General features: G+C 44.4%; 1 protein-coding gene across 7 annotated transcripts in view; it reads right to left on the reverse strand.

Annotated features, from left to right (window-relative positions):
• LOC114868574 (chloride channel protein 2-like) overlaps positions 1-24,869 on the reverse strand; it is a 76,036-nt gene that overhangs the window by 8,102 nt on the left and 43,065 nt on the right. For 5 of the 7 annotated variants that reach the window (XM_029172295.3, XM_029172299.3, XM_029172297.3 and 2 more), the window contains 11 exons: positions 23,061-23,162; positions 22,507-22,591; positions 21,447-21,602; positions 15,229-15,298; positions 14,808-14,918; positions 12,509-12,722; positions 8,470-8,603; positions 7,687-7,877; positions 6,998-7,109; positions 6,740-6,810; positions 6,296-6,370 (listed from right to left, as the gene is read on the reverse strand). In XM_029172295.3, the coding sequence (XP_029028128.1) occupies positions 6,296-6,370; positions 6,740-6,810; positions 6,998-7,109; positions 7,687-7,877; positions 8,470-8,603; positions 12,509-12,722; positions 14,808-14,918; positions 15,229-15,298; positions 21,447-21,602; positions 22,507-22,591; positions 23,061-23,162 (1,321 nt within the window). The remainder of the gene's footprint in view (positions 1-6,295; positions 6,371-6,739; positions 6,811-6,997; positions 7,110-7,686; positions 7,878-8,469; positions 8,604-12,508; positions 12,723-14,807; positions 14,919-15,228; positions 15,299-21,446; positions 21,603-22,506; positions 22,592-23,060; positions 23,163-24,869) is intronic. The other 2 variants (XM_029172300.3, XM_029172298.3) reach the window with 1 other exon arrangement.

The following is a 24,869-nucleotide window of genomic DNA, read 5'->3' on the forward strand; positions in this document are numbered from 1 at the left end:
GCGGGGGATGTGATGTATGAGATGTCAGAGCAGATGATCATTATAATGATGGATCTGCAGTGCTCCCAGGCTGACACTTGACAGGCTAGAGTCAAACTAGCAACTTTGTGCTACACAGAAGCTAAACTGTGTAGAGGCCCAAGTGATGCCAATGTTACTGCCAGGTGTAGCTCTGTTCGTGGGAGGTGAAGTGCAGCCTCCACGTTTTCAGTCATGTGCTTTATTACAGGTACTTATTGTCGAATGCAGAGAGTGTGTGAGAGTGCTGGAGAGAGAGAAATTCAGAGTGAATATGACCCAGAGGCTGATGGGGGCCCTGAGCTCATTTATCCTCATCGTTGTGGTGGTCGACCCACCGGTAACCCTGGCAACTGTTGCCATGAGGTAGAAACGAGGTGCCCTACTGTAGCATTATGCAAACGAGGAGAGGCCACAGACAGACAGGCAGACACAGACACACACACACACACACGCACACACGCACACACGCACACACGCACACACGCACACACGCACACGCGCACACGCACACACGCACACACGCACACACGCACACGCACACGCACACGCACACGCACACACACACACACACACACACACACACACACACACACACACACACACACACACACACACACACACACACACACACACACACACCTCACTTTCTCACTGATTCTGCTTGTCACAAGGGCACCCTGAATGTCCCCAAGACACATGGTTGTTCCAAGAGTAAAACGTAAACGAAACAATTGGGAGATCAGATCAGTTTGCAGTCGTGTGTGTGTTTCCAGGATGAGGTGAGGTTTTAAGAAACACAGAGATGTGGGACTGTGCACGTACAATAGGTGCTTATGGAATGATTAGCAGTCCCATTAAAGCTCATCGCTGCTACTGTACGAGTGGACTCAGCGGGACAAGTAGGCTGTAGTGTACTGTAGTGGAGCTCCTCACATGGGATTTACTGTAAATGCGTGTGTGTGTGTGTGTGTGTGTGTGTGTGTGTGTGTGTGTGTGTGTTTGTGTGTTTGTGAGTGCAGGCAAATGGGAGGCAGCGAGCCTCTGAGGGTGCTGACAGGCTGATGGAGCGGTATTGCTTGCTGCGCTCTTTCTCAGCAGACAACGATTACAAAGATCTGCTGTCGTTCACTGGCCTCCCCCCCTTTTCACTGCAGTGGTGCATCCTCGCATCCATCCAACAATCATCGTCAGCTAATCAGTGGCAATCACCCAAGACTGGGCCAGCGGGGAACGCATGCATATTTACAACCTAATGCAGCTGCATCGCGTAATGTGTGGGTTACGCAGTCAGCTAAAGTGTATAATCAGGAGACGATTGCTGAAATTTGGATAAAAATATTTTCTTTTCAATTTTAACTGCAGGAAAATCTTTCTCTCATATTTTGCTTTTGTTATTCCTGGTGTTGTCACTAGTGCTGACACAGCTCAACTAAAATCAACATTACAAACTAGATCGTTTAATTTCAAGGAGCCGGTGTCAACTCTGTGCCAACAATTTCGGCGTGTAATTCACCAGCTTCACTAAATATAATTTTGTTTATATTTCAAAAAAGCATTAAAAAACACCAGAGTCTGTGAAATAGTGGTGCTTTTAGCTACATGCTAATGTCGCCAATGTTACTAGGTTTTTGATGGTCTGAAGAGCACTGGCCTGATGTTCTGTCTATTATTACACAGCGTTTATTTCTTTCAGCATCCTCTGACTCTGACCTGCATTCCTGCCTCAGAGCGACTCATTTCAACAGCCGAGTACGGGTTTGTGATGTGGGTCTCGCCACTTTGAGTCATGTTGACTGATAAGCCAATAATGCGCTCCCTCGACATGACTGGATTATCACTAATGTTATGGCATCAAGTGGCATTAGAGGGAAAAATGGAGAAATTATAACATGATCTCAGCTCAGTACTTCATAGTGTTATAAACACAATCACAGAATATGGCCTAGCCATTAAGAGCGGTGATGCTGTCATCCATCACATCAGTGCTTCACAATTTAGACTCCGTCATAAAACTTTGAACTTAGTGCACTTTTAGAAAAGTTTCAAGTAAACTCACAACTTTATTAATTAGGATGTTACCTAAAAATCCATCTTACTCACTTTATAGTTCTATACAATGTTCTGCACATTTATGATTGAATAATGTTACAGTCAATTAATGCTAATCACAACAAGGCACTTAATCGCTGTCATCAACAATCATTAGCAGACCTAAGCATGGTCGCCGTCAAACACTGTGGAAGTTCATGCTCCCAGACACACAAACACCTGTTACTCCTGACTTGTTTACAGATTCATACATAAGTCAATGGTGAATAGCTGCTGTCTGACTGGGATCATCTGAACAATCAACAGCAGTTTCCTGAACCTCATTGCACCAAATCCAATGTTATGCTATTAAAACGACCCACAATGTATTTCACAATAGGAGAGAAAGCAAACTTGCAAACGACATAAGCCATAAATAATTGATTGTCCTCAAGTTTCGTGCAGCTGGATGCCAAAAACACTGAAATGCGTGTAATTGGCCTGAGCAGTTGGAGGCTCCAGATGTCACAGCGACTTTGCTCATTATCACTGCGCATCACTGGTAATTGTGAAATCCTGCAGTTATTTTTCATCATAATGTTGTATAAACAAGTCAAACCACTTGTAAAACCCTGTTTCTTTCAGCTTGGCAAACACCCGAGACCAATGATCTAATCCGCGGTGTTTTCCCTGTACTTTTATTTCCCTATAGATTTCTGCTGCTCTCTCACTAAACTTCTCCACCATTTACTATGACTGCTGGTAAAAAGGCAGAGAACTGACAACGTGCCTCGCACTGAACAATCGGAAGCAGTTTCTTCACTTGTTTATGTTCCTAAACTTTATTTTCGGTAGCTGCCCACAGAGGGTGGTACTGATGGAGTGGAGTGTGAGGAGCCCAACATCTACCCAGAATTCAATTGAGGCAGGGAAGCTGAGGAGGACTCATTACCCACATACACACTAGTGTTGGGGCAACCAGAGGACACACATGCCTCTGCGACTTCTCACATTACGTCCTCCATCATGTCGGTGTATTCAGTACGATGTATGGTGCGTCACGAGAAAGACACATTCCCTACTTTGTTTCAAAAGAAAAAGAAAAAGAGGAAAAGAAAAAACAGCGAGGTGCCAAAAAACAAAGCCCACGAGCCATCATAAATAAAGCATGGAGGCATTACGAAAACGCAAGAGTGGGTGAAAAATAATGAGAAAAGCAGGGAGAGGCTGGGCGGCGGCCATGCTCGGCAGCCGACTGCTGATGTCATTTAGCCTGCATCAATATCCCCCAGTCCAGATGAAAGACGGAGGTCGGAGAATGCTTAAGCAGGTAGAAAGAGGTGGAGGCGGATGGAAAGGACGCAGCAGGGCTGCAGAACACCAGCTCAGTCCCACAGACGTCAGGCCACGTGCACGGATGTTAACGTGTTAAACCTTAACAGTGGTGACAGAGGAAACAGGTCCACGGGCTTCGTGTGCTGCAAACGCACCAAACGCGACAGAGGTTTATTAGCAATTAGCTCGCTGTAGGACAATCATGACTAACATACTTCAAGGCACAATTAAGACATCGAAACAACGCGCCACCTGTCTCTGCATGTACTCACTTTTGCAGCATGGTCCATTTAAATCGCTGGACTTTATTAAATCGTAACCTGTGATGACAGATGAAGGCCACTGCAAACATACATTTAGGGGCTTCGCAGTAGGACGGACACCTGTTCTAGAATTGTCTTCAAATGTTCACCCCAGCTTTAATGAATGACGTGGAAGTGAAATTAAAATTTGTTAAATCAAAGAGCAACTTTCAACTGTATTAGCAACTCAAACATTCTCCAGCTTTGTGCCCAACTTATGGCGAGAAAGAAATCCCACTTCAAACCGTTTGTGTGCACAGACCTCGGCGACCACAGCGCCAGGAATCCGCCCACATTAAGATTCTGGGCATCCAGAATCCAGAATAGTTTCCCCCGCCGCTAACAAGCTTAATGAAACGTGCCATTTTGCAGGGATAACGCACCACGCTGCGGCGAATCGATGACGAGACGGCTCTCCTTTTAGCTTCCACTGAGGGGAAAGCGACAGTCTAGCTGTTATGACTTTTAAAAGTTTTTAAAATGCTGACCTTTAATGTGGCTCCCTATCAAGACAATCAATAGAGTTCCTCCCTGCCAGAGTGCCGCCGTGCTGCGTTTACATGGACGCTGCTGCCAAAGCGGACAGGCCTCGTAACGAGCAGCCTCTGACGTGATTTCGTTTTGATGACTGTCTTCGGTATCTACAGCTGATGCATTTTGCCATTTACTTCAAACTAATTTTCCCCTTGTGTATTACAGCCTCTGTGGTCCCCCTCCAGTACACAACTCAATACAATCACTGTGGTGTCATGGTGTGTAATACACTCCTGAGGGATCGTATTTTACACCAGCAGATGATAAACTCCCAGAATGCCCTGCTCCCGTTTCCTCAGGCAGTTATATGCATCTGTTTTCTGAAGTGACTTGGATATTGAGTACCAGAGGGAACGCTCACAAAGTCCCTTCATGCTGCACAGAGGAGCCGGATGTTAGAAAACTAGGCTCTCCGAAACCCACATGGTACAGGACATCCGATGGAAACAATGCATCGCACGGGCAGAGTTTACGTAGAGTATCACCAAGACTGAAACCTGATTTATCAGCGGTACTGCAGCAGTTTATGCAAAAACCCGGAAGTGATAGATGGCTGATCAAACTTGTGCCTGGGAATGATTCAGTATGTGCCCAGGTTTAATTATTGCAGGTATGTGACACTGATAGAGGCTTTAGGTGCCTCGGGTCTAAACCATTAATAGTGTCAACACAGTTTCACTTACAAACTAATGACTCCAAGCTGCTGATTATACAGTTTGGTTTCAGCAGATAAATTAGCGATGCAGTTGAAAAATACAAGGACCTGGGATAAAAAAGTCTAGGCAAATGTTTGCAGTAGACTTAAAAGCAGCACTGGTAAATACTAGTAAACGAGACGACACAAGTCTGTGTGACAGATATGAAAACAGTAACATGGTTATTATACCTTTAAGTAAAGAAGACTATGAATCAATTAATACATGCTAATAAACGTACAAAGATGAAATGAAAAAGGCTTTAAAGCTGTGATTCTGAGACACGGTGTTGTCTGATTGTCATGCAACAGATGATCTCCTGAAGTGAAATCGTTTTTTCTCCATTCATGATCAGACACCATTGATTGACATGCATCGCTGCCGGGGCATGTACGCTTGCTTGTAATTGAACAGCAGGCTTCGGTACCTCCAAGGACTTCTCATGCATCATCATTTCGTCTGAGCTGTTGCTCGAGGAGCTGCGATTCTCTTGTCCTGATATTTAACTCCGCATGCTCAGAGGAATTCGCCCGACCCCCGTCGCCCCTGACCATTAAACACATGGTTTGCTACAGTGCCTCCAATCGATCAGAACCGGTGCGTTCCAAGAAGAGGGCGGGCCCTGCTGCGAGTGGACACTGATTGGCTGGCCCAGGTGACACAGTTGATGATGGACAGTGCAGCATGCGGTGTTGAACAACCTCGTCCTTGCACCTCACAGCTCAACCAAATCTCAATTCTACCACAAACCTTGGTCATCTAGGAAAATATGCAGCATCAATTAATAAACTTCATTGGAATTTAGGAAATTTACCAAATTAAAAATCTTTCTTGTAACCAAACTCAAGGCTTTTAGGTGGATCTTTGAGGCTAAACAACCAAATTAAATGAACCAATTCCCTAAAATGTTAACATGAACAAAAAGAGTACTTAGGCCAAGCAGAGTGTTTTCCCTAAAGTCTCAAATAATTACTTACTGCAGTTCCTATCACGAACATTTCAACTTTAAACATGTCTGTTGCATTAATAATAATAATAATAATAATAATAATAATAATAATAATAATAATAATAATAATAATAATAATAATAATAATGTAATCACAGATCAGTGATCCAGTGAAGCTGGGGAACCTAACTGCGTAATAAAAACAGCCACTAGAGGAAAAGAAGTTTTAAGAGGCTGAACAAGGAAGAGGGTGTTCAACAGTTTCTGGCACCACAGCACAGATGGCCTTTGAGCTGGACCCAGACCACAGGCCATCGGCATCCGAGACAAGCCCTTAAATGAGATGACGGGGTGACAAGCGTTGATTGGCTAATGAGTGAGCTACAGAGAAGAACCCGGGCATCGGGCTACTCCTGATCGGGGAATCTTACCACAACAGATATCCGGACTCTTTTGGACGGCCTCCTGAGCTCAGGAGACGGCGCTCTCTCCAAGTTGTTGTTTTTCTTTCAGGCAACCAGAGACAAGCACAATATGTGAGCAACAACATCAGCCTGGCTGAGGATCAACTTCAACACCACTTTCAGGTGAGCTAATGTCACTGAAATGCTTTGGGGGGAACATGAAGCCCGATTTCTAGAAGTCAAGCCTTTAGCAGAGTGGTGCAGAACTGAAGGTTCTCCTCGTTGAAGCCTGAAAGGCGTTTTACAGGAGTGTGACTGAGACAGTGTGTGTGCGTGTACTGCCGATGTGTGCGTCTGCTTGTGTGGGAGGTACTGCAGAGCGTGAAGGACTGTATGTGAGAGATAGCATAGGACTGTGGGTGTAGAGAACGTGTGAACGACAGGAAGCGAGCGCGTGTGGGCCTTTCTTACCTCCAGGCCTTCTGTGTCTCGACTGGCGCAGAATAGGCTCTTTAAAGCGATGCCTGAATTATCATGTGGACCTGAAAGAGACAGAGGTGCAGTCAAAACAGCGATGCTACAGACACAATCATTTTAGTAGGTGCTAGAATGCTCTTTCTATCATCCCAGAGCCACCAATGCTGCTAAGAGACACAAGTTTAGAGATGTTGAGGATGTTGCATACACCGTTTCCATCATTGCATTGTTATTTGCTTGTTATTGTCTTACTAGTGGGGATCTCGATGCTTCGCTCCATCACAGAAGATCTCTTCAGTGCAGGTTTTAGGGGCTTTTGAGAAACGGGACGGGCAGGACTGAAAGAGGATTCCTCAGTGGAGATCTGTGCAAACACAGACAAAGTTAGGACCTAAAACTCCCAAATCAAGCCTGTTAAATGGATGAAGCCCACTTTGTCCGTCTGTGGATGTGCGAATGGGAATTCAATGACTTCCAATGCATTTCCATGTCCTTAAAAACACACTTACGCTGGATACGTTAATGAAGGGGAGGAACTTTCTGGCTTTGACTATAAAATGTTTCACAGATCAAACGTTGAGTTCAGAGATACTGTATTGTATATTCAGCTGTAATTACGTGAAGCTGCCCTTTTGTGAATTACTTATCATCCCTGATATTCTGGGCTGATGTAGTCCAGTAGTAACTTATTTTTGCTTGCTAGGTTCTTTTTATGCTTTTCCATGTTTTATTTATTATATTTTTAAATTCAGTTTTTCTGAAATAAAAAGGGGATGAGCTGAGCAAAATGCTGTAATATTAAACACATCCTGCTATACGTGAGCCTAGGGTTAGAAAGCTAGACACCACCACTGGTTCAATTTGCTCATCCTTCCCGTGGGACAGCAACAACCCGACCGTCCAGGTCTCAAAGACGCTTCACAGCCTGAGTGACGTCTGACCTGGAAGCGGACCTCCTGACTGGCTCGCTGGTTGCCGTCCTCGCTGCTGGGGTTCGACACCTCCGACAGGTGCTTCTTCTCCACAACAGATCTTTGCCTGATGTACTCTAGCCGCCTGGCGCGACTGAGTTGCTGAGAGAGCAGCGACTGGAGCTGAGCGCGCTCGATGGAGCCCAGCAAGATCATAGACTCTGGGTGGGGGGAAAAAATGGGAAGAGGTAAAACAAAGGGTTTACAGGATGTGCAAGCGGATGGGAGAGATGCTGATCAGCTTTGTGAAGGAGGAGATAATGAACGATAAGGGAACAAGAGGAAATAGTTGAAGGACACGGAGCATAAGAAAACAGTAAAACTTGCTTCCAAGGGGAAGTGTGAACAGGCTGAACACACTGCAGCACTGCAGAGAACTCAGCTTAGTTACATAACAGAAGCCCCAAATGCACTCCATGTGTAATAACCAGAGTGGGCTTGTGTGAGTGTGTGCTAAAATAATTGCCTTTGTGAGAGAACGCGCTGATTATGTATTCAGTTAAATGTCGCAGCTAATTGTTCCTGCACGACTTCATAATTGAGATAATGCTGGAATAGCAGAGTTGTTCCTCAGTGAGGTAGGAAGGTTTGTGAGCTTCTCCATCAGTCAGGCAGTCAAATGCAGCACTGATCACACACACATCAAACAGCACCAAACAAGGCTGGATTGGACGTTAGGACCGTGCACTCATCAGTTGTTTCTGCAGAGCTGAGTGGGACCAGAGTCAGGTGATAATTCTCCATGTGTCTGACCTGCTGATTCCACCAGCGCTAGAGTCTTGAGGTTTCCTGTCAGCAGCACGTTGTGCAGGTCTCGGTAGCAGCAGTTCAGAGTGATGTACCGCACGTCCCTCACCATGATGTCCTCCACGCGGATGTTATATTTCCTGAAAGAGATATTAGGAGGATATAAGACAAAGATAAAGATATAACCACATGCACATCACAAGCAAATACAAAAGTCGCTGCACCAAAACCTGCCCGGTTCTGTTTCAGTGGCTTCACACCCGTCCTCTACAACACGTTACACTGTTGACACTGCTATGCTGCACCAGTCAGACAGTCCGGTAACTGTAGGGCCCCGCAGCGTCCTCTGCCAAGGCCTGTGGCCGTGCCAGGACGAGCGCTCCGGCCAAACCTCTGCTTTTTGCTGTGGTGGCAGCTCAATACGCTGACCTCGCCTTAATTTGATGACTATTTTTCTCCAGATTCAATACAATACACCAGAAAATATGCTGATCTAGGAGCCCAATTAGTAAAATAGTCCTTGTGCAGCTCAAGAAAATGCTCCCAAGAGAGTTTGTACATCTGCAACCAAACCTAAAAACAGTGTTACAGTGACACAATGTATTAAATGCTCCCCATTAAAAATGTTAATTGGCCAGTTCATTGTCAGACTGGGGTCATCTGCAGAAGCTCAATTAACAATAAATGACTACACGGCTAATAGTTTATAGGATGAGTGTAAATCTGCCAAGTCACCCCCTAGAAAACTGCTGGAAAAAAAAAGGATAAAGAAACAGCGCTGCAGGTACTTTATCTTTAAAGTCGAGTCGAAAGGAGAATAAATCGAAGTGAGTTTTGTGGACATAAGAAAAGTAAAAAGTTTTCGCTGTAAGGGCTGTGGAGACACAGGATCAAAAAGCATTCAAATTTGGGGAGGAAAACTTTTTTACTCTGTGCAAATGAAAATCTGCCAGTCAACATACAGTCCTAGGTTCTATTTGTACAGTCCGTGTGGTCATTCAGGGAAGGTATCACTGACAGGCTGCCAGACTCATTAATAATGTGGTCGACAGCAAGGCCCTGGGTTTGGCTTCATCTCTGATTTAAGTGCTGGTGGTGGCAGCCTTCCTTACGGAATTGATTTGCTGCTAAAGATTGAACCCTTGCAGCTGATGAGCCTTTGTAGTCACTGTGACGATCTGAGCTCACATCTGCTCTCATATTCTTTTACTATTTATTCTCCAGAGGCCCCAAAGAGAAAATATATTACTATTTGGTCATTGCAAGCTTTTTTCCGTCGCGATACCTCCTTTGCAGTATTGCTATCTTGGGCAGAGCAGATCTATTTAATGAACTGGGTAAAGTGTGAACCACTGTTTGGTGCTTTTTATCGCAGTCAGAAAACAAATTTAAACGTCTGTTAAAAGAAATAACCCCCATCTTGTGATGGATTCACTGCGTCTTAATTTGCTAGTGGATATGAGAGACTCTGAACTGGCCACGACTGCTGCCAAAGCTAATTTCCCTCAGGATATCAAAGGCAGTTGATGAAATCAGACTGGTTTCCTCTTAATTGAACCTCCTCCTCCTGCAAACACTGATCAGTTTGAGCCATCACACTTTGAGCCTCGTTTTATAGATTTTGGCAAAGATAAACAGACTTATGTGGTGATAAATCCGGGCTCACAGATAATCCATATCGTCCAGAGTGGACTGGAGAGACTCGTGGCATTGGTGTGTGTGCTGCGTGTGAGGTAAGACATGGACGGAAGGTGTGGAAATCATAAATAAAAGGTCTGTAATGACTGGGAGGAAATATGGTGGATTTGCTCCCTGTTGCACAGTCAGTTGGGCTTTATGATGGTTAGAAAAGAGTAAAAACAGTGGCAGTTTGAATTCAGCTTTTAAGATAAAAGACAAATAATCAGGCACAATATTTCAACAATGCAAAAGTGTGACAGGCGGTACAAGAAATCTTAACTTTGATCGTGGAAACACACACACACACACACACACACACACACACACACACACACACACACACACACACACACACACACGCAGTGATGTTATATAATTGTTCCCACACATTTAAAAAAAAGCCTCTAGACCCATCAAGAGAAAAGAAAAGAGTCTGGTCAGAATAAAAGGAGCGAGGAGGTGGGAAAGGTTTCATATGTGCTACAGGGTATGATTAAAGCGAGGGAGGGGAACAGCACGTCGCGTAGCGGAAACATACACAGCGTGTGCTCAGCGTGCGCGCGCACATATCTGCAAAGGCTCCACGACAGCGAAGGTGTGTGTGGGCGCGTGTCGCGCGGCAGGTGTTACACAACGGCTCCCGTGTGTTAGAGGCTGTGGAGGCGGATGGCAGCGTGGGCGTGCGACGGATCGCTTTCACTTTGGATGAAAACGCGTGGAGATCGGAGCGGCGCGCCGTCCTCGGCGTCTTATTAGCGCGCGGCTGCCTGCTCCTCTGCTCTGTGCTGCAGTGATATCACCCGCGAGCGCAGAGGGTGAGGTGAATGGAGCGGGAGCACGCTGATGTGTGAGTGTTATTAAATATAGACGATTCAAGGAGATGTTGTGCGGAACCTCACGCTTCAACTTTGAACATTATAAAGTGTGTCATTAGGTTGAGATTATTAGAGAAGGTTGAAGTATTAACATTTGAACACTTTAGGTTGACGACATTCAATAGACATTGGCAGAGTCTTGCAAAGGAGCAGAACCAGATTTCAATATCACCCTTTATTAATTTATAATCTTACACCAATCAGTGACTCGATTTGAAACTCTGAATTAGTATTTTCAAGCTTTTAATACTGTCTCACTGTTGAGGTTTCCCTAATGCTTCCCCACATGATGTTTCCAGATCATTATTTGAGAAACCTGTTAATAATCCAGAATAATGCAGCTAGTTCATGCAGATTCTACTAATGATCCTCTGAGGTCCTGAGAGTTTGCGTGGCCGGTTCCTCGCATGTGTCACCCTCGCCGTGCGCTACATTACATAATCAGTAAGCGCTAATAACCAGCTATGCAGCAGCTCACTGATGACACATTAGACACAGCTGCAGCCACACACACACACACACACACACACACACACACACACACACACACACACACACACACACACACACACACACACACACACACACACACACACACACACACACGGCAGTGGAGTGAGGATGTGATCGAGAGGCCAAGGGAGGAGAGTGCAGCAGAGATAGTGTGGGAGAGGAAGAGATAACAAAGAGATGGATAGGGCGGGTCAACCCGAGGCGCTGAGGCAGAGAGTGGAGGAATGAAGTGGCAGAGAATGAAAAACAGATGGAAGACGAAAAAAGTCCTTATTACACCCAAATTGTGAATAACGCATCCAAACTATTATCTCCGACTAATGGCTTGCCAACATCCAGAACAAAAACTGCTTCCAAACAATAAATGAATAGTCCTTTTGTCTGCTTTTACACCGCAGATCAAACCAAGCCGCTGGCAAACCTATTCCGACGCGAGCTTTCTAAAATGTACTATTACTGTAGTAGCAACGGCACCACAAAAGCTATTTAACACTGAATCACTTAGAGTGGTGCTCGGCTTTGTGTAAAGCAAACTCCACACTGTGATTCCACAGGTACCCTGAAGGGAAGGAGGTTAACTTTAAACCATAAAGCTCACTGTGCATTCAGCTTCAACAATTTAGATTAAGACTGGAAATGCAGACACCAACTAAACCATTAAGCGACTAATAGAATCTAAGCAATAAAAGAAACAAGCTCCTGCAGATTAAAACTAGCTGAAAGTCTTTATGTACTGCAGACTGAAAACAGTGAACAAATCCTTGGCATGCATTTATTCCATATCAGCCATGCTAAGATGTAGGGTGGCATCTACTTCATTACCCTGTTCTTGTCCCAATTTGTGTGCAATTTAATAGTGTTACCTGTTCCACAGTTTATTTCACAGCATTGAATATTAACCAATAACCGCCCCTAAGGCAACTCTGGAGCCTGCAGGGTTTTAGTGCATTTGTATTGCATTTGAATTGTGTACATACTCATGGTGTCCCCAGCCCAGCTCCGGGAGGTACGGCAGCTTCTTGATCCTTATGATGGAGTCGTACAGGGAGGGCTGCAGGGACTGGGCCACGGCGTTGGCCAGGATCACCGCGATCATCACCGGCAGGATGTGGGAGATCTGTCCCGTCAGCTCGAACACGATGACGGCAGTGGAAACAGTGTGGGTGACGGCCCCGGACAAGGCTGCTGCACCTGAGGGGGGGGGGGGGGGGGGGGGGGGGGGGGGGGGGGGGGAGGGGAGCAGCCCATCAGACGAGTGGTTTCCAAGGTGTGGTCTGAGTTTCATTAAAGGGGCCACTGTGAGCTTTCAAGGGCATCATCCATCATAACGAGAGCGCGCTCAATATTAACACAATTCCACGTACAATAAATATTTTTACAACTCCACAGCACATAATACAGAGAGCTGTTCAATAAAAAGCGTTCCTCACTCTTAAAAGTGACCCCCCAGCAGATCTGCTACATTCATAAAGCAGAAATAGCTTCACTCACACGGACTCAAATGCAAACCTGTTTTGTTCTCATAGAAAAGACTGATACACGTCCAGACTGGGCCATTGTGACCTGCTGCTGAATTACTTCATGTTCCTGCTGTTGACCTGCCATGTGGCACGGTGACACACACGTCTCACCTTGAAAGGCTACTGCGCGTAACGTTCACACCTTGCTTTTATGTAACTAGAAACGGTGGGTTTGTCGGCAGAGATGAGGAGCACAGAGAGGTCACGACCTGCTGGGACTCAGTCAGGACTGGAATCTGACTGTACTGCATGGGCAACAAGACACTTTGTGTTCAGGCCAATCATTCATTTGGTGCAAATGAAAAAAAATCTCAGTCTTAGTCTGAATCTCAAAGAATCTCAGTCCAACAAACCAAATTCACATTCTTACACACAATATTCTCTCCAACTCAAGGGGCAAAAATCAACTTATTCAGCTAATTCAATAAAAAAGGCAACCTCAATACAGCAGTTCCGAATTAATAAGATGTTGTGCAAAGGGAGTATATTATAAAAGCTGCATCAAAGCACAGAGCAGCACGGGGCAAAGTAAACTCGTTGCTCGACAGAGGAAACCGATGAGACTAATCCAAAGAATGAGATAACGCTGGGAAAAAAATAGGGAGCGAAAGCAATAAAATAAAGTGAAAAGAGAGGAGAGCAGAGCCGGTAACAGATGGTGGGTGAGAGAGTCTACAAAGACAGGTTTCATTGTTCTCTCTCATAACTTAATTAGGCCTGTGTTCGTCTGCCTACACTCCTCAGATAAACGCTGCTGCTCTGTCTGCCCATTCCAACATTTAGTCCTTAAAGCAGCTCCGCGGTGAGACAGAACAGGCGCATCAGGCCTGTAAAGGGCTGAGTCATCGGCTACAGTGCAGCATAACAACAACATCAGCGGCCCAGAAAAAAAAAAAAAAAAAAAAAAGCCGCCGCCGCCGCCTCCAACCTGCAACAATGGCCTAATCAGCAGGGCTGTCAACAAGTAGGAAAGCAGAGGGAGTCAAAACGCTGCATCTTACTAGACAGAGGCTCAGGACACAGGAAGAAAAGGACCATGACGGGTCAGGATAAAAGGAACTGGGAGATGATAATTATGTGACACGTGGGGATAAAAGGAGACGGTGTGTTAACAATAGGAAGTTAAGAGTCAGCCCAGTCACAAGATTCAAAGGGGGTCATCGAGAGGCCATTCACTGTTTTACTATAAATTCATATTACTCATCTCGCTCCATTCTGCGTTCACATATTTCGATTCAGGCAGGACAGAAAAGCTGTGAGCCACTTCATGTTGTTCTATGAAGTCAACAATGCTGTAGGCAGCACTTGACAGCAGCACTAAGTGTAAAGGTCTGAAGTGTGAAGTGCAGCTTGGGGTTCGTCTGCATTTATTGCCATTTTGCCCTGAGTGTTTACTGTATGTCTGATCTTACTCTGCGTCTCCTTTAATCACCATCCATTTTAAGTCTCCATCCCGAGATGGAGATCGAGGCAATGGGCTGTAGGAAATATTAATCTGGATTCATTTTCTGTGCGCAGCCGAATGGAAGGTAAAATATTTTACTCAAGTGGAAGCACTGATGCCTCACAGGAACCTAATGAGAAGCAAAAATGTATGAACAGTGTAACATTCGAAGACTCAGTCATTTAAAAGCAGCTCAGGGACTCTCAACAAAACTCAATGATCTGAATTAGACAAAACGCTTCATCAATAATAGAAAAACAGAAAACGAGGAAAACATTAGTGCAGTGAATCTGATATGTGTCTTTAACATACCCACAACAGCGTAGCCTCCTGGCACGATGGGGTAGATGGTGCCATCTGTGTTAATGCCATCTGGAAACCAGGCTGCCATGCTCTCTCCAACCAGACGACCGAATGCTGCCCCTGAAACACACACGGCAGAGTAACCGATTTAGAGCATACTGGATTTGTAGCATCTTGGTACAGAAATAAAATAACACACTACTGTGGAGAATTATTGCTTGAGGTGTTTCTTACAGGGGGAAATCATAATATTAGTAGTGGTTTAGGAATGTTGGTTGTTGGTTTCTGGACAGTCAGGAGTAAATAACTGTTTGATTTGTAACTATTGAATTTCACACAGAGGTTTTCTCATTCCCGAGAAAATAAATAAAAACGTTCCCTCTGACAGAAGCATCTCTAAAACACAAACGCACAGCCACTTCCCTCTTACCAATAACAAATACTGGCATGAAGGCTCCACAAGGCACGGGGATGGTCGTGGCCAGGGCCGACATCCAGAACTGAGACAGAAGAGAGACAAATAAATAAAAGGAGACAAAGAAAGAACAGGGTGGCATTTCAATTAGTGTCGGAGCAGCATCCGCGTGCCCCCGGATGATGGCGGCGCTGGGTCCTGCAGCGGGGCCCAGGAGGCAGCCGTGCGGGGCTTATTGCTGAGGTTAGATTGAGCTGTCATTTTCACTTCTCATTTGACAAAGACCCTGAAATGAACCCTGGGTAATGAGCGGGGGAAGCGGATTGGCCAGCGCGGCGCCAGGCGGGGGAAGGGAGCGCTAATTGGACATGACAAACGGGCAAACGTCCCCACTGACAACACGCGGGCTTCGCGTTCAGGTGTGAGCGTTTGAAGGTTTAAGGAGAGCCGTGAAACGTGTCGGGGTCATGTTTGGAAGGACGCGACTATAAACATTAGCTTCTCGCACCTGCCAGCCTCTATCCCCATCTCCATTTTCCTCTTACTGTTCGTGTGGTCCAGAACAAAGACAGCAAAACACTGTGGTTTGCCTTTGTTCCAGGGCAGTCAGTGCTTCAGCGGCGCGGTGCAAAATGAAGGAATTTAAAAAGCACCCAACAATCTGATCTGTAGGAATAAAGAGCTTCATGTTCACACACACACACACACACAGCTGAGGTTTTTATCTCAGATCAACACTGAGGGATGATGGCAGCTTCAAGTTTTTATCTTTAACTGTATTTAAAGCAACCGCAGCACATCATGCAACAAAGAGACAAACTGTTGACTTGCTGAAAGTCAGCGTTGGCACGCTCAAAATAAGATGTATGAATTAGTGTATTGTACAAGCCATTAGACAAACCTCATTAATGTAATAATCTCATGGTTTCAAATAGAGTTTTTAATTACACTCATTGCTCCGTCTCCCTCCATCCCTTCGCCTCCCATTCGCTCCCTCTCTTTATTCCGCTCCCTCTGCTCTGTCTATAGTTAGCTGTAATTAAGGCCGGCTGCCATGGTGAAGTAATGGATCCTCTTCTGTAACTCTACACTGCTGCCGTTTTCACACCCCGCACTGCGCATACACACACCCACGCTCGCACCATGAGACCGAACCGGTGACAAGAATCACAGCTGAACGCGGACATGCGCCACAGAAACCGCCGGCTGAATGGAGTGAGCGAGTGGTGGTCCACATCACCCCACAACCCTAAAATCTCTCTCTCATCTCAAAGCAACGCAGTCGCAACAAATCATTAATATGTGCTTCACACACAGAACCCACAGTAAGCGGCATTAGATGTCTTCAGTGCAGTTCAGCGTGTAATTATGAGTCCAAGGCACACTCACTGTATGGCTGCACGCGTGCCAATTAAAACTAATTCTGACCTTAATTATGGTCCTAATAAGTCATAAAACTACGTAACCATCCATCCATTCTTCAGACCAAACTGATTGTCCTTGTGAGGGTCACAGAGAAGCTCTTGGCCTAAGCCGGGCAGCGGGACCACCGAGTCAACCAGTCATAGACGTAATGTGAGAGCAGCTGGGCACCACGGCCCATTAATATAAAGTAGGACTATTAGGCTATTAGTCACAGAGACATTGTGTGGGAGCTTCTGTAAACTGTTAACAGCTCATTTAATGAATGCTGCCTTCACAAAAACCAGTAGTGCTATCAAAACCAAAAAGAATCAACTTGCGTGCAGTATAACAGCCAGGCCGCGACCTCCTAGAGGTCCTAGAGCTCGAAAAAAGAAAACAGGTGGCTAATAATGTCTGAAACCTCCAGAAATCTGACATAGTACGTCCGTATAATTGGGACTTAATAGTTTTGAAGAGACCGATTAGATTTCCGGACATATTTCTATGGCCTTTATTTGCTCTATTACTATTTATGTCCTCCTATCTACTGCTATATCCAACCCTCTGGAGCAGGAATGACTCACTTTTCCCCCCGGAGGAATCATTAATTTTTCATCTAATCTAATCTAATGTAATCTACTAAGTGTACATCTCACTGAGGTAGTGCTCAACCATCAAAATTTATGAGGATCTGTGACCTCCGACTGCAGAGAGACTTCAATAAACCGTCAGAGGAAGCGGGAGCCTCAAGGCAAGAAAAGCAGGCCAAGACTCGACTGGAATGATGGTTTAAAAATTGGAAGTAATGGAAAAAAAAACAAGCGTATGAAAAGCTCGTCCATGAAAACCTTATGCATTAAAATCCAATTAAAATTTACTTAATGATCCACATGAATTCTGATGCTCACTTTGTTATAGAGCTGCTGCAAGACTGAAAGGAATTATTTTTGTCTAATATTTTAGTCAGTGTGACTCAGATGACAGAACTAAACGAGATGAGAAGCCCATTTTATATTTCTGACAGGATTTGAGTGCGACTAGTGACTCAAGGCTGAATATTTGCACCATGTCTGGGTGAAGCTGGAACAAGCGACCAGAAACCGCGTGGAACACATGAAGGGAATAACACATCATCATCATCATCATCATGGCACCTGTTAATGGGTGGGATACACTGAATCAGGCAGCAAGTGAACATTTTCTCTAGAAGCGGGAGAAATGAGCAAGTGTAAGGGTTCGAGCGACTTCGACATGAACTGTGACTGGGTCACGGGTAGCCAAGGCTGGAAGCTGGGCGGGTTGGCTGTGGTTCAGAGATACATATGAGACTGGGCATCGAATTCAACATGAGCTAATGTTTTCCATTAAATGGTCAAATGACTCAGTTTCAAAAGATGAAAGGCTAAGACGAACACAGGCATTAAAGAAAGGAAACAACAATAAGCTGAAGTAGTAGAGACTGAAGGAGACTCAGTTCAAGGGTGTCTGTTACGATGCAGCATCCAAGACATTCATACTCTAATTTGTCAGTCATGTGGGTCGGCTCTGTGCTTGTGTGTGTGTGTGTGTGTGTGTGTGTGTGTGTGTGTGTGTGTGTGTGTGTGTGTGTGTGTGTGTATCACTTTCAGAGGACAGTCTATCACCTGGGGCCTCAAGGGAGCCTCAGGGGCCCTTCTTCTACTCTCACTCCAATTACAGTCCCATCAGCCCTCTGTCACTTTCACATACACACACTGACATAATAACAAACTCACACACACGCACACGCACACGCACACACACACACACACACACACACACACACACACACACACACACACACACACACACACACCTGTAATAATAAACACATACCTCACTGAGAGCTGTTGTCGTGTAATTTCACACCACTAAAAATATAATATAAGACTGAAAGATGTTAAGTTTGTTTACGACTATGTCATCTTTAGTGTGTGTGTGTGTGTGTGATTTCAGGTGAAGAAGCTGCCAACTAACACTCGTCTCATCACCGTGGAGTGAACTTTACCAAGTCTTTAACATATGACCAATTATTAGTCTTTTTGTTTTGGGCTGATCAGAAGCAGTGTTTATACACAGCAGCCGCGTGTGCTGACCAGTCAACAAAAGCTTCCTGAAAACACACTATTTTCACACCTTCGCTTCGGAAATTTCCGCAACAGCAGTGAGAAGCTGGAGCTTAAGAGAGAGAAAGGAACAACAAGATTGCTGCCACATCAAATAAAAGAACCATTCATTAGCAAGAGGGAAGAGGAGAGAGCAATCTCCTCTTTAAAAATCACCAGGCTGAGTCCAGCAAAACCAAAGGCTGTAATTAGACAGAGCCATTACAGCCTCGCTTTGAATGCTGTGTGTGTGTCATGAGACTCGAGTGTGTGTGAGGCAGAGAGTTGGGGCACATGCCCACATGCAGATGTGAAGAGCAACTTGATGAAATTCATGCAGTTGGATGATTCAAGTCAGGAAAGTGTGTGTATGTATTTTTATCCCTTTAATCCATTTGTCTCACATACAGAACATGTGACATAGTAAATCACGCCTCGTCACACATGCAGGTTAACCCTCACACACACACACACACACACACACACACACACACACACACACACACACACACACACACACACACACACACACACACACACACACACACACACACACACACACACACACACACACACACACACACACACACACACACACACACACACACACACGGTGCCTACCACTAACACAATGCCTGTAAATTAACATCTACCGACTTCTAATTTCTACCAATAAGTGAGTGTGAGCGACTGAGTCACTTCCTGCTATTGCTGCAGTGCTGGACTTACATAAGCGCTAAGTGGAGTCTCTGATCTGCTGGATGCTTGGTTCACTGCTTGCTTGTAAGTTACTGGGCAGCGGTTCAGATTCACTTATCAGTGCTTAGTGTTTTATTGAAACGCAGAACGGGCTTCATCTACTTTAATCAGTTTAATTACATTTCTTTGACTTCAAGGCTTTATGACTACAACTTACGAGATCTGTTTTCATCTCTACAGGTTGAGCCAATTGAGCTTTGAAATGAGACAATAAATCAATAAAGACATTGTGTATTAGGATTTTTACTGTGTAACTTTAAAAGTAAGGTGCTTCCCACACATTAAACTCCATGAACTCCACCCTTTGGAGATCAATCTGCCAGCGCACAGCGTACAGTGTCACGCATCTGCTCCACCCAGTCCTCCCTCTCCATGCTCTGTGACGCTCAGCACACTGCTTCAGGCACAAGTCATCAAATGACTATAAATCATAGGTTCTGAGAATGTTTCTATTAAACTTTGTATGAGGCCTTACTGCAAAAATAAAATCAATAAAAAAACGTTCAAACACTAAAGATATGACTAAAATACTGATATAATTTGCTTTGCAACAGCTGAAAGTGACAAACAAATTATTGCTTCCTGTTTAGCAGAAAGTTCATCAATAGACATCAAGTCTCCTCACAGTCCACATCAAGCTAAAGTAATGAAATCCCATAGCAGCTGCCTCTCTCCATGCGCCGCAGCCCTTGATGCACTGACAGGAGATTTACAACCTTTGATTTTTAGGCTCAGAAGGAAATAAATAAAGGTTACATAAAAAGTCAATCTAATCACAGCACAACTGGCTCTCACCTACTGCAGCCGTTAAACAGAAACACAGCGGCAGCAGGCGGAGCACGGGGTTCATGTGGACCCGCATCCGTCTGCTTGGCCTCTTCTTGTCAGTGAGGCCAAAGGGAAACAATGGGACAAAAGCAGAACTTTGGGCCTTTGCCCATTTCTCCTCTGAGGCCAAGAGTGTAGTGGCGTGGATCTGGTACTTTACTGTAAACCACTGCAGTGTTTCCTGTCACCTCCTGAGACTCTGGGGAGTTAAGTCAAATACCGACACTTTTACCGCATGTCTAATCTCCCATCATGCCTCATTCCTCAGCAACAATGAGATCACCTACAATAGTACAAATAAACACAGGATGCAGGGTTTTTATATGAATGTCGATGGCTGTTCACGTGGCCTCAAATGTCCTATTTCTATGGTTACACCCCCTGCTGTAGAACCAACATTGCTGATTCTTTGGCATCATCTTGGCCTAAAAGTGAAAACTAGTTTACAGCTCAAGTAGAGAGAAAATGTTTGATCAGTCATTCGTCACCACTGATCACCCACAGCTATCACAACTCAGCCGTACTCAGGACAGAGATGTGGCTTTCATCACCTGGCGTCCACCTGAAACCTTCCTTTTGACCTCGGTTATCAAAGAGCACAGGCTCAAACAGACTCATTCAAAGTCGGTGCAGACGATTTGCTCTGTTCATGCCGTTTTACAGTCCTCTGCTCCGCTGTCCGCTTCACTTCAGCGCCGACCCAAAACCTTAAATGGTGCCCGGCAATTTTTCATCACTATCTCGCCCTCACAAAGAGATAGGCCACTTTCCAACATTATTTTAACTTGCTCCCCATTCGGTCCTTACCAATGACAAGAGGAGATGGGCTCAGTTCCAATACTTTACCATTAGCACAAGTGCAGCGCTCAATAAAAAGGGCAAAACCCTCCCATTTATAATACATTAATGTTCAATTCATACTATTCTCCTGACCTTCCTTTATCTTTAGAGCCACTACAGTAAGGAGCTGCACACTGTACTCTATGTAGGGGTTTTGCAGTGTATAGGCAAATATTCTGATATAAGTAAATGTAATTTATAATGCAGTTAGGTAAATATCACTTAGATGACTATGACTGAAAAACACAGTTCCAAAAAAGTTCCACCTTTTTCTCCTACCTTCATGATGATGAAGAGGACCAGCATGATGAAGACGTTAATCTGTGGGTGTCTCCAGGCTTGGGAATATCCCATGTAGTCAAACTCGTGGGAGATTCCCTGTTTAGCCCATGTGAGGTTATCGAAAAATGTCACCAGAGTCTCCTTCTGGGTCAACTACAGGAGACAGGAAGTGACATCATCAACATAAAGTAACAAGACAGGGCAGCACTACATTTCTGTTGTTGCAAGCAAAGTGCTCCAAAATCCTATTTCAACGTCAAGGACTTGCTTTTTTTTCTGCTTGAGTCCCTTTTTATGCCATACCCTGTCTTGATGTTGGATTTTCATTTTTTAACTTGACATATAAATCTCAATATTAGAATCGTGTGCCAGAAAAAGGCAGGTGATGAAAATGTACTGAAATAAGGATGTTAAAGAGACAAGCAGAAGGAAGTTTAAGTGACAAATTCATCTGCTTCAGATTTGAAGCCAAGGGAGATGATAATTAGCTAGTGCCAAAGAAATTATGACAGGGGAGGGTGCGAATTTTGAGTTGCTCTCTGGAGGAACTTTAGGAGAAATTGGTCACCGTGGGCAGATTCAGAGCTCCGTACGCCTGACTCACTCGTTCACCATGAGGCCAGATTATGTGAGAATACGTGCCTACACACTGCGTGCGCAGGGACTGAGCACAAACATATCGTTCCTCTCACAATTCTAATAATCAGACAGATGAAGCGGGTGAAAGTGAAGAGAAACCAAGCACACTTTTATGACTCATCCCCGAAGCTAAAGGACAGTATGCTCATCCAAGCCTCACACACAAATGGTAATCGGCTTATTACAGAACAATATAACAATCTAAAATGGTTTAATTAGACAGGAGCACTGTGTAAATGATGAGGAAACTAAAACAGCAAAGTGTGTAGAAAAACAAATTATACAAATATCGACGAAAGGAAAAGATCAGTTTCTTCATATGCATCTTTCAGAATGAAAAGGTATGTGAAAGGCTTCATTTCTATTAGTCTACAGTTATAATAGTGTGAATGTGAAATGGTTGTGGTGGGAAACGTACCTGCCCAGCCATAAACTGTCCGAAGCCAGGGGGAAATGTTAGCGAGGAAATAACTAAAGTGACCACAGCTGGAAACAGCAGACGTCTAAGCAGAACGAAACAACAGAAAAGGAGCAGAGCAAAAGTGACAACGATAAGAACAGAATCTATACAGTTTACACGATCTAATCGGAAAAGTCTTCATTGATAACTACACCCAAGTGTAAAATGTTCCAGCAAAACACTCCGGTTGGTAAACGTCAATACATTCAGCCAGCTGAAACATTCATGTTAACACTGTTCAGAGTGTGTAAGTGCGTTAACACACTCACCATTAGTGCTTCTATTATGAATGTCACTGCAACAAGGTTTGAGACTAATGAAATAAGACTGGTGCTTGTTCATGTATACTTCATCCACAAAAATGTCTGAATTAGGTTGTGTACGTTAGTTGCAGCCAGAATTCATGGCTGAATTATACTGTGGCTAAAACTAGTGATTATTTATTAGTATATGTATTAAAAATCTTTTCTACCGTCCACATTAGCAAAGCAACCCCCCTACATCAGACTCACTTTTTCATGAGAAACTTGTTGATGGCCTTTTGCTTCCTCATGAACAGGACGAACTGTCTGTTCAGGTAGACGAACAAAGCACCACCAAACCCACTGGCAATCCTGCAGAGACAGATGCACAAACAGACAAACATCACAAGGATGAGCTCCTGTCATTGCAACTCTATGCTGACGATGCAAAGGTCTTTCTCTCCTTTCCAATATCTCAACAGACACAGCTTAAATTCGGCTTATTTATGTAACACAGCAGTCATGAAAAGTCATCTCAGGGCACAGAACAATGCAAAGAGATTACAGAGGAAAAGAGGCCTCTATCAGAACCAGGCTAAATAACAGCCTTTTTGTTCTTTGAATCTCACTTGTGAGTCACTTTAAATAAAAGCACCTACCAACCGTTAATGTAAATGTTAACCACCTCCATACAGGTTGTTCCCACAGCATATGGCTGCAATAACAACAATATAACTGTGGTGAGACGCCAATAAACCGGAGGTGGATGTCAGTGCAGTAATGCAGCTGAATCATATGTACAGAACGTTTGCCACATACTGTTTGAGCTATATTTCAATAATTAAATGAACACATACAAATAAATATATAAGACACATCAGAGAGAAATATAACAAGGGAAAAAAGAGGACACACAATTTGAGATACATAATTAAAAGTGAATTACAGCTAAGAGAAGATGAGAGCATTCAGCTAGAAGATGATGTGTGAAGGGATAAAACAGGAAAATACGTATGCAGACAACTTCCATGCTTACACACGTCTAATACTAGTGAATAAATAATGAACCAGTTAATGAGAAGGTCTGTGCCAATACGATGACTGTGCTTTGTGTTTGTATGTTGCTGTGTGCAGGAACCAGGCCACAGTCCTGGTCATTGTGTAGCCAGTAGGTGTAAACAGTAAGTAGAATAGTGTATGACTCTTCAAAGACCTTGGTAGCATGTACTGTAGCACAGAACAAACTCCTTCTGGCCTAGTTGATAAAGACATTGACCGACTTTCTCCGCTTGACAGCTATTGGCAGGGGAACATAGTAAGATGGGAGCTACACAGATGTGTCAGCACACCGAGTACTCACTTACATACGCACACATGTACCCGTGTAAAAGTGCACACACAACGTGCAGAGTAAAACGAGGCTAAGCGCTAGGCTGCTTCCTCTTGGGGCACTGTACTGTACGTGGAAGTCCTCAATGCAGCACTGGGTGTTAAAACCCTTTGGAGAAAGAAAAAGCCCAGAAAAAAAACAAGAGAGGGGAAAGAGGGAAATTGTTCTGAGAGGCAACACCCAGTCATGTACTTTCATTTGAGAGTGAGAGAGACGAACGGAGGAAAATGGAGACGGAGCAGCCTCCCATCTCTCCACCAGCCTCTTTCTAGGGGCCTGTGGTCTGGTTTGCAGCCGTGGAGGAGCCCTCAGGCTGTGGCAGTAAAGTGAGACATCCTTCAGTGCACTAGCAACTGTTGGATGAATTTTCCATGTTAGATGACTCACGGAGGCTACCCCAAAGTAACAAATTCACAAGCTACAGTGAGGGGAGCTCCTGAATAATATGTGAATTTATGCTGCAGCTGCAGTGAATGGGAATTCCTGTCAGTAACACCACACGGGCAAAACAATGACTCACACTATTGAATTAGTTTGGGATTTCTATAGACTTTGCACCAAAGTAAATCTATTTTTTTCGACATTTTAAAAGTTTGAAACAACAATGAATCATTTTAAGTTACACAAGCCGAACATGAGGGTCATTCTTCATAGTTCTGAACTTAACTGACTTTCTAGAAATGGTCACC

Source organism: Betta splendens, chromosome 13, assembly GCF_900634795.4.
Source record: "Betta splendens chromosome 13, fBetSpl5.4, whole genome shotgun sequence".
Classification (NCBI taxonomy): domain Eukaryota; kingdom Metazoa; phylum Chordata; class Actinopteri; order Anabantiformes; family Osphronemidae; genus Betta; species Betta splendens.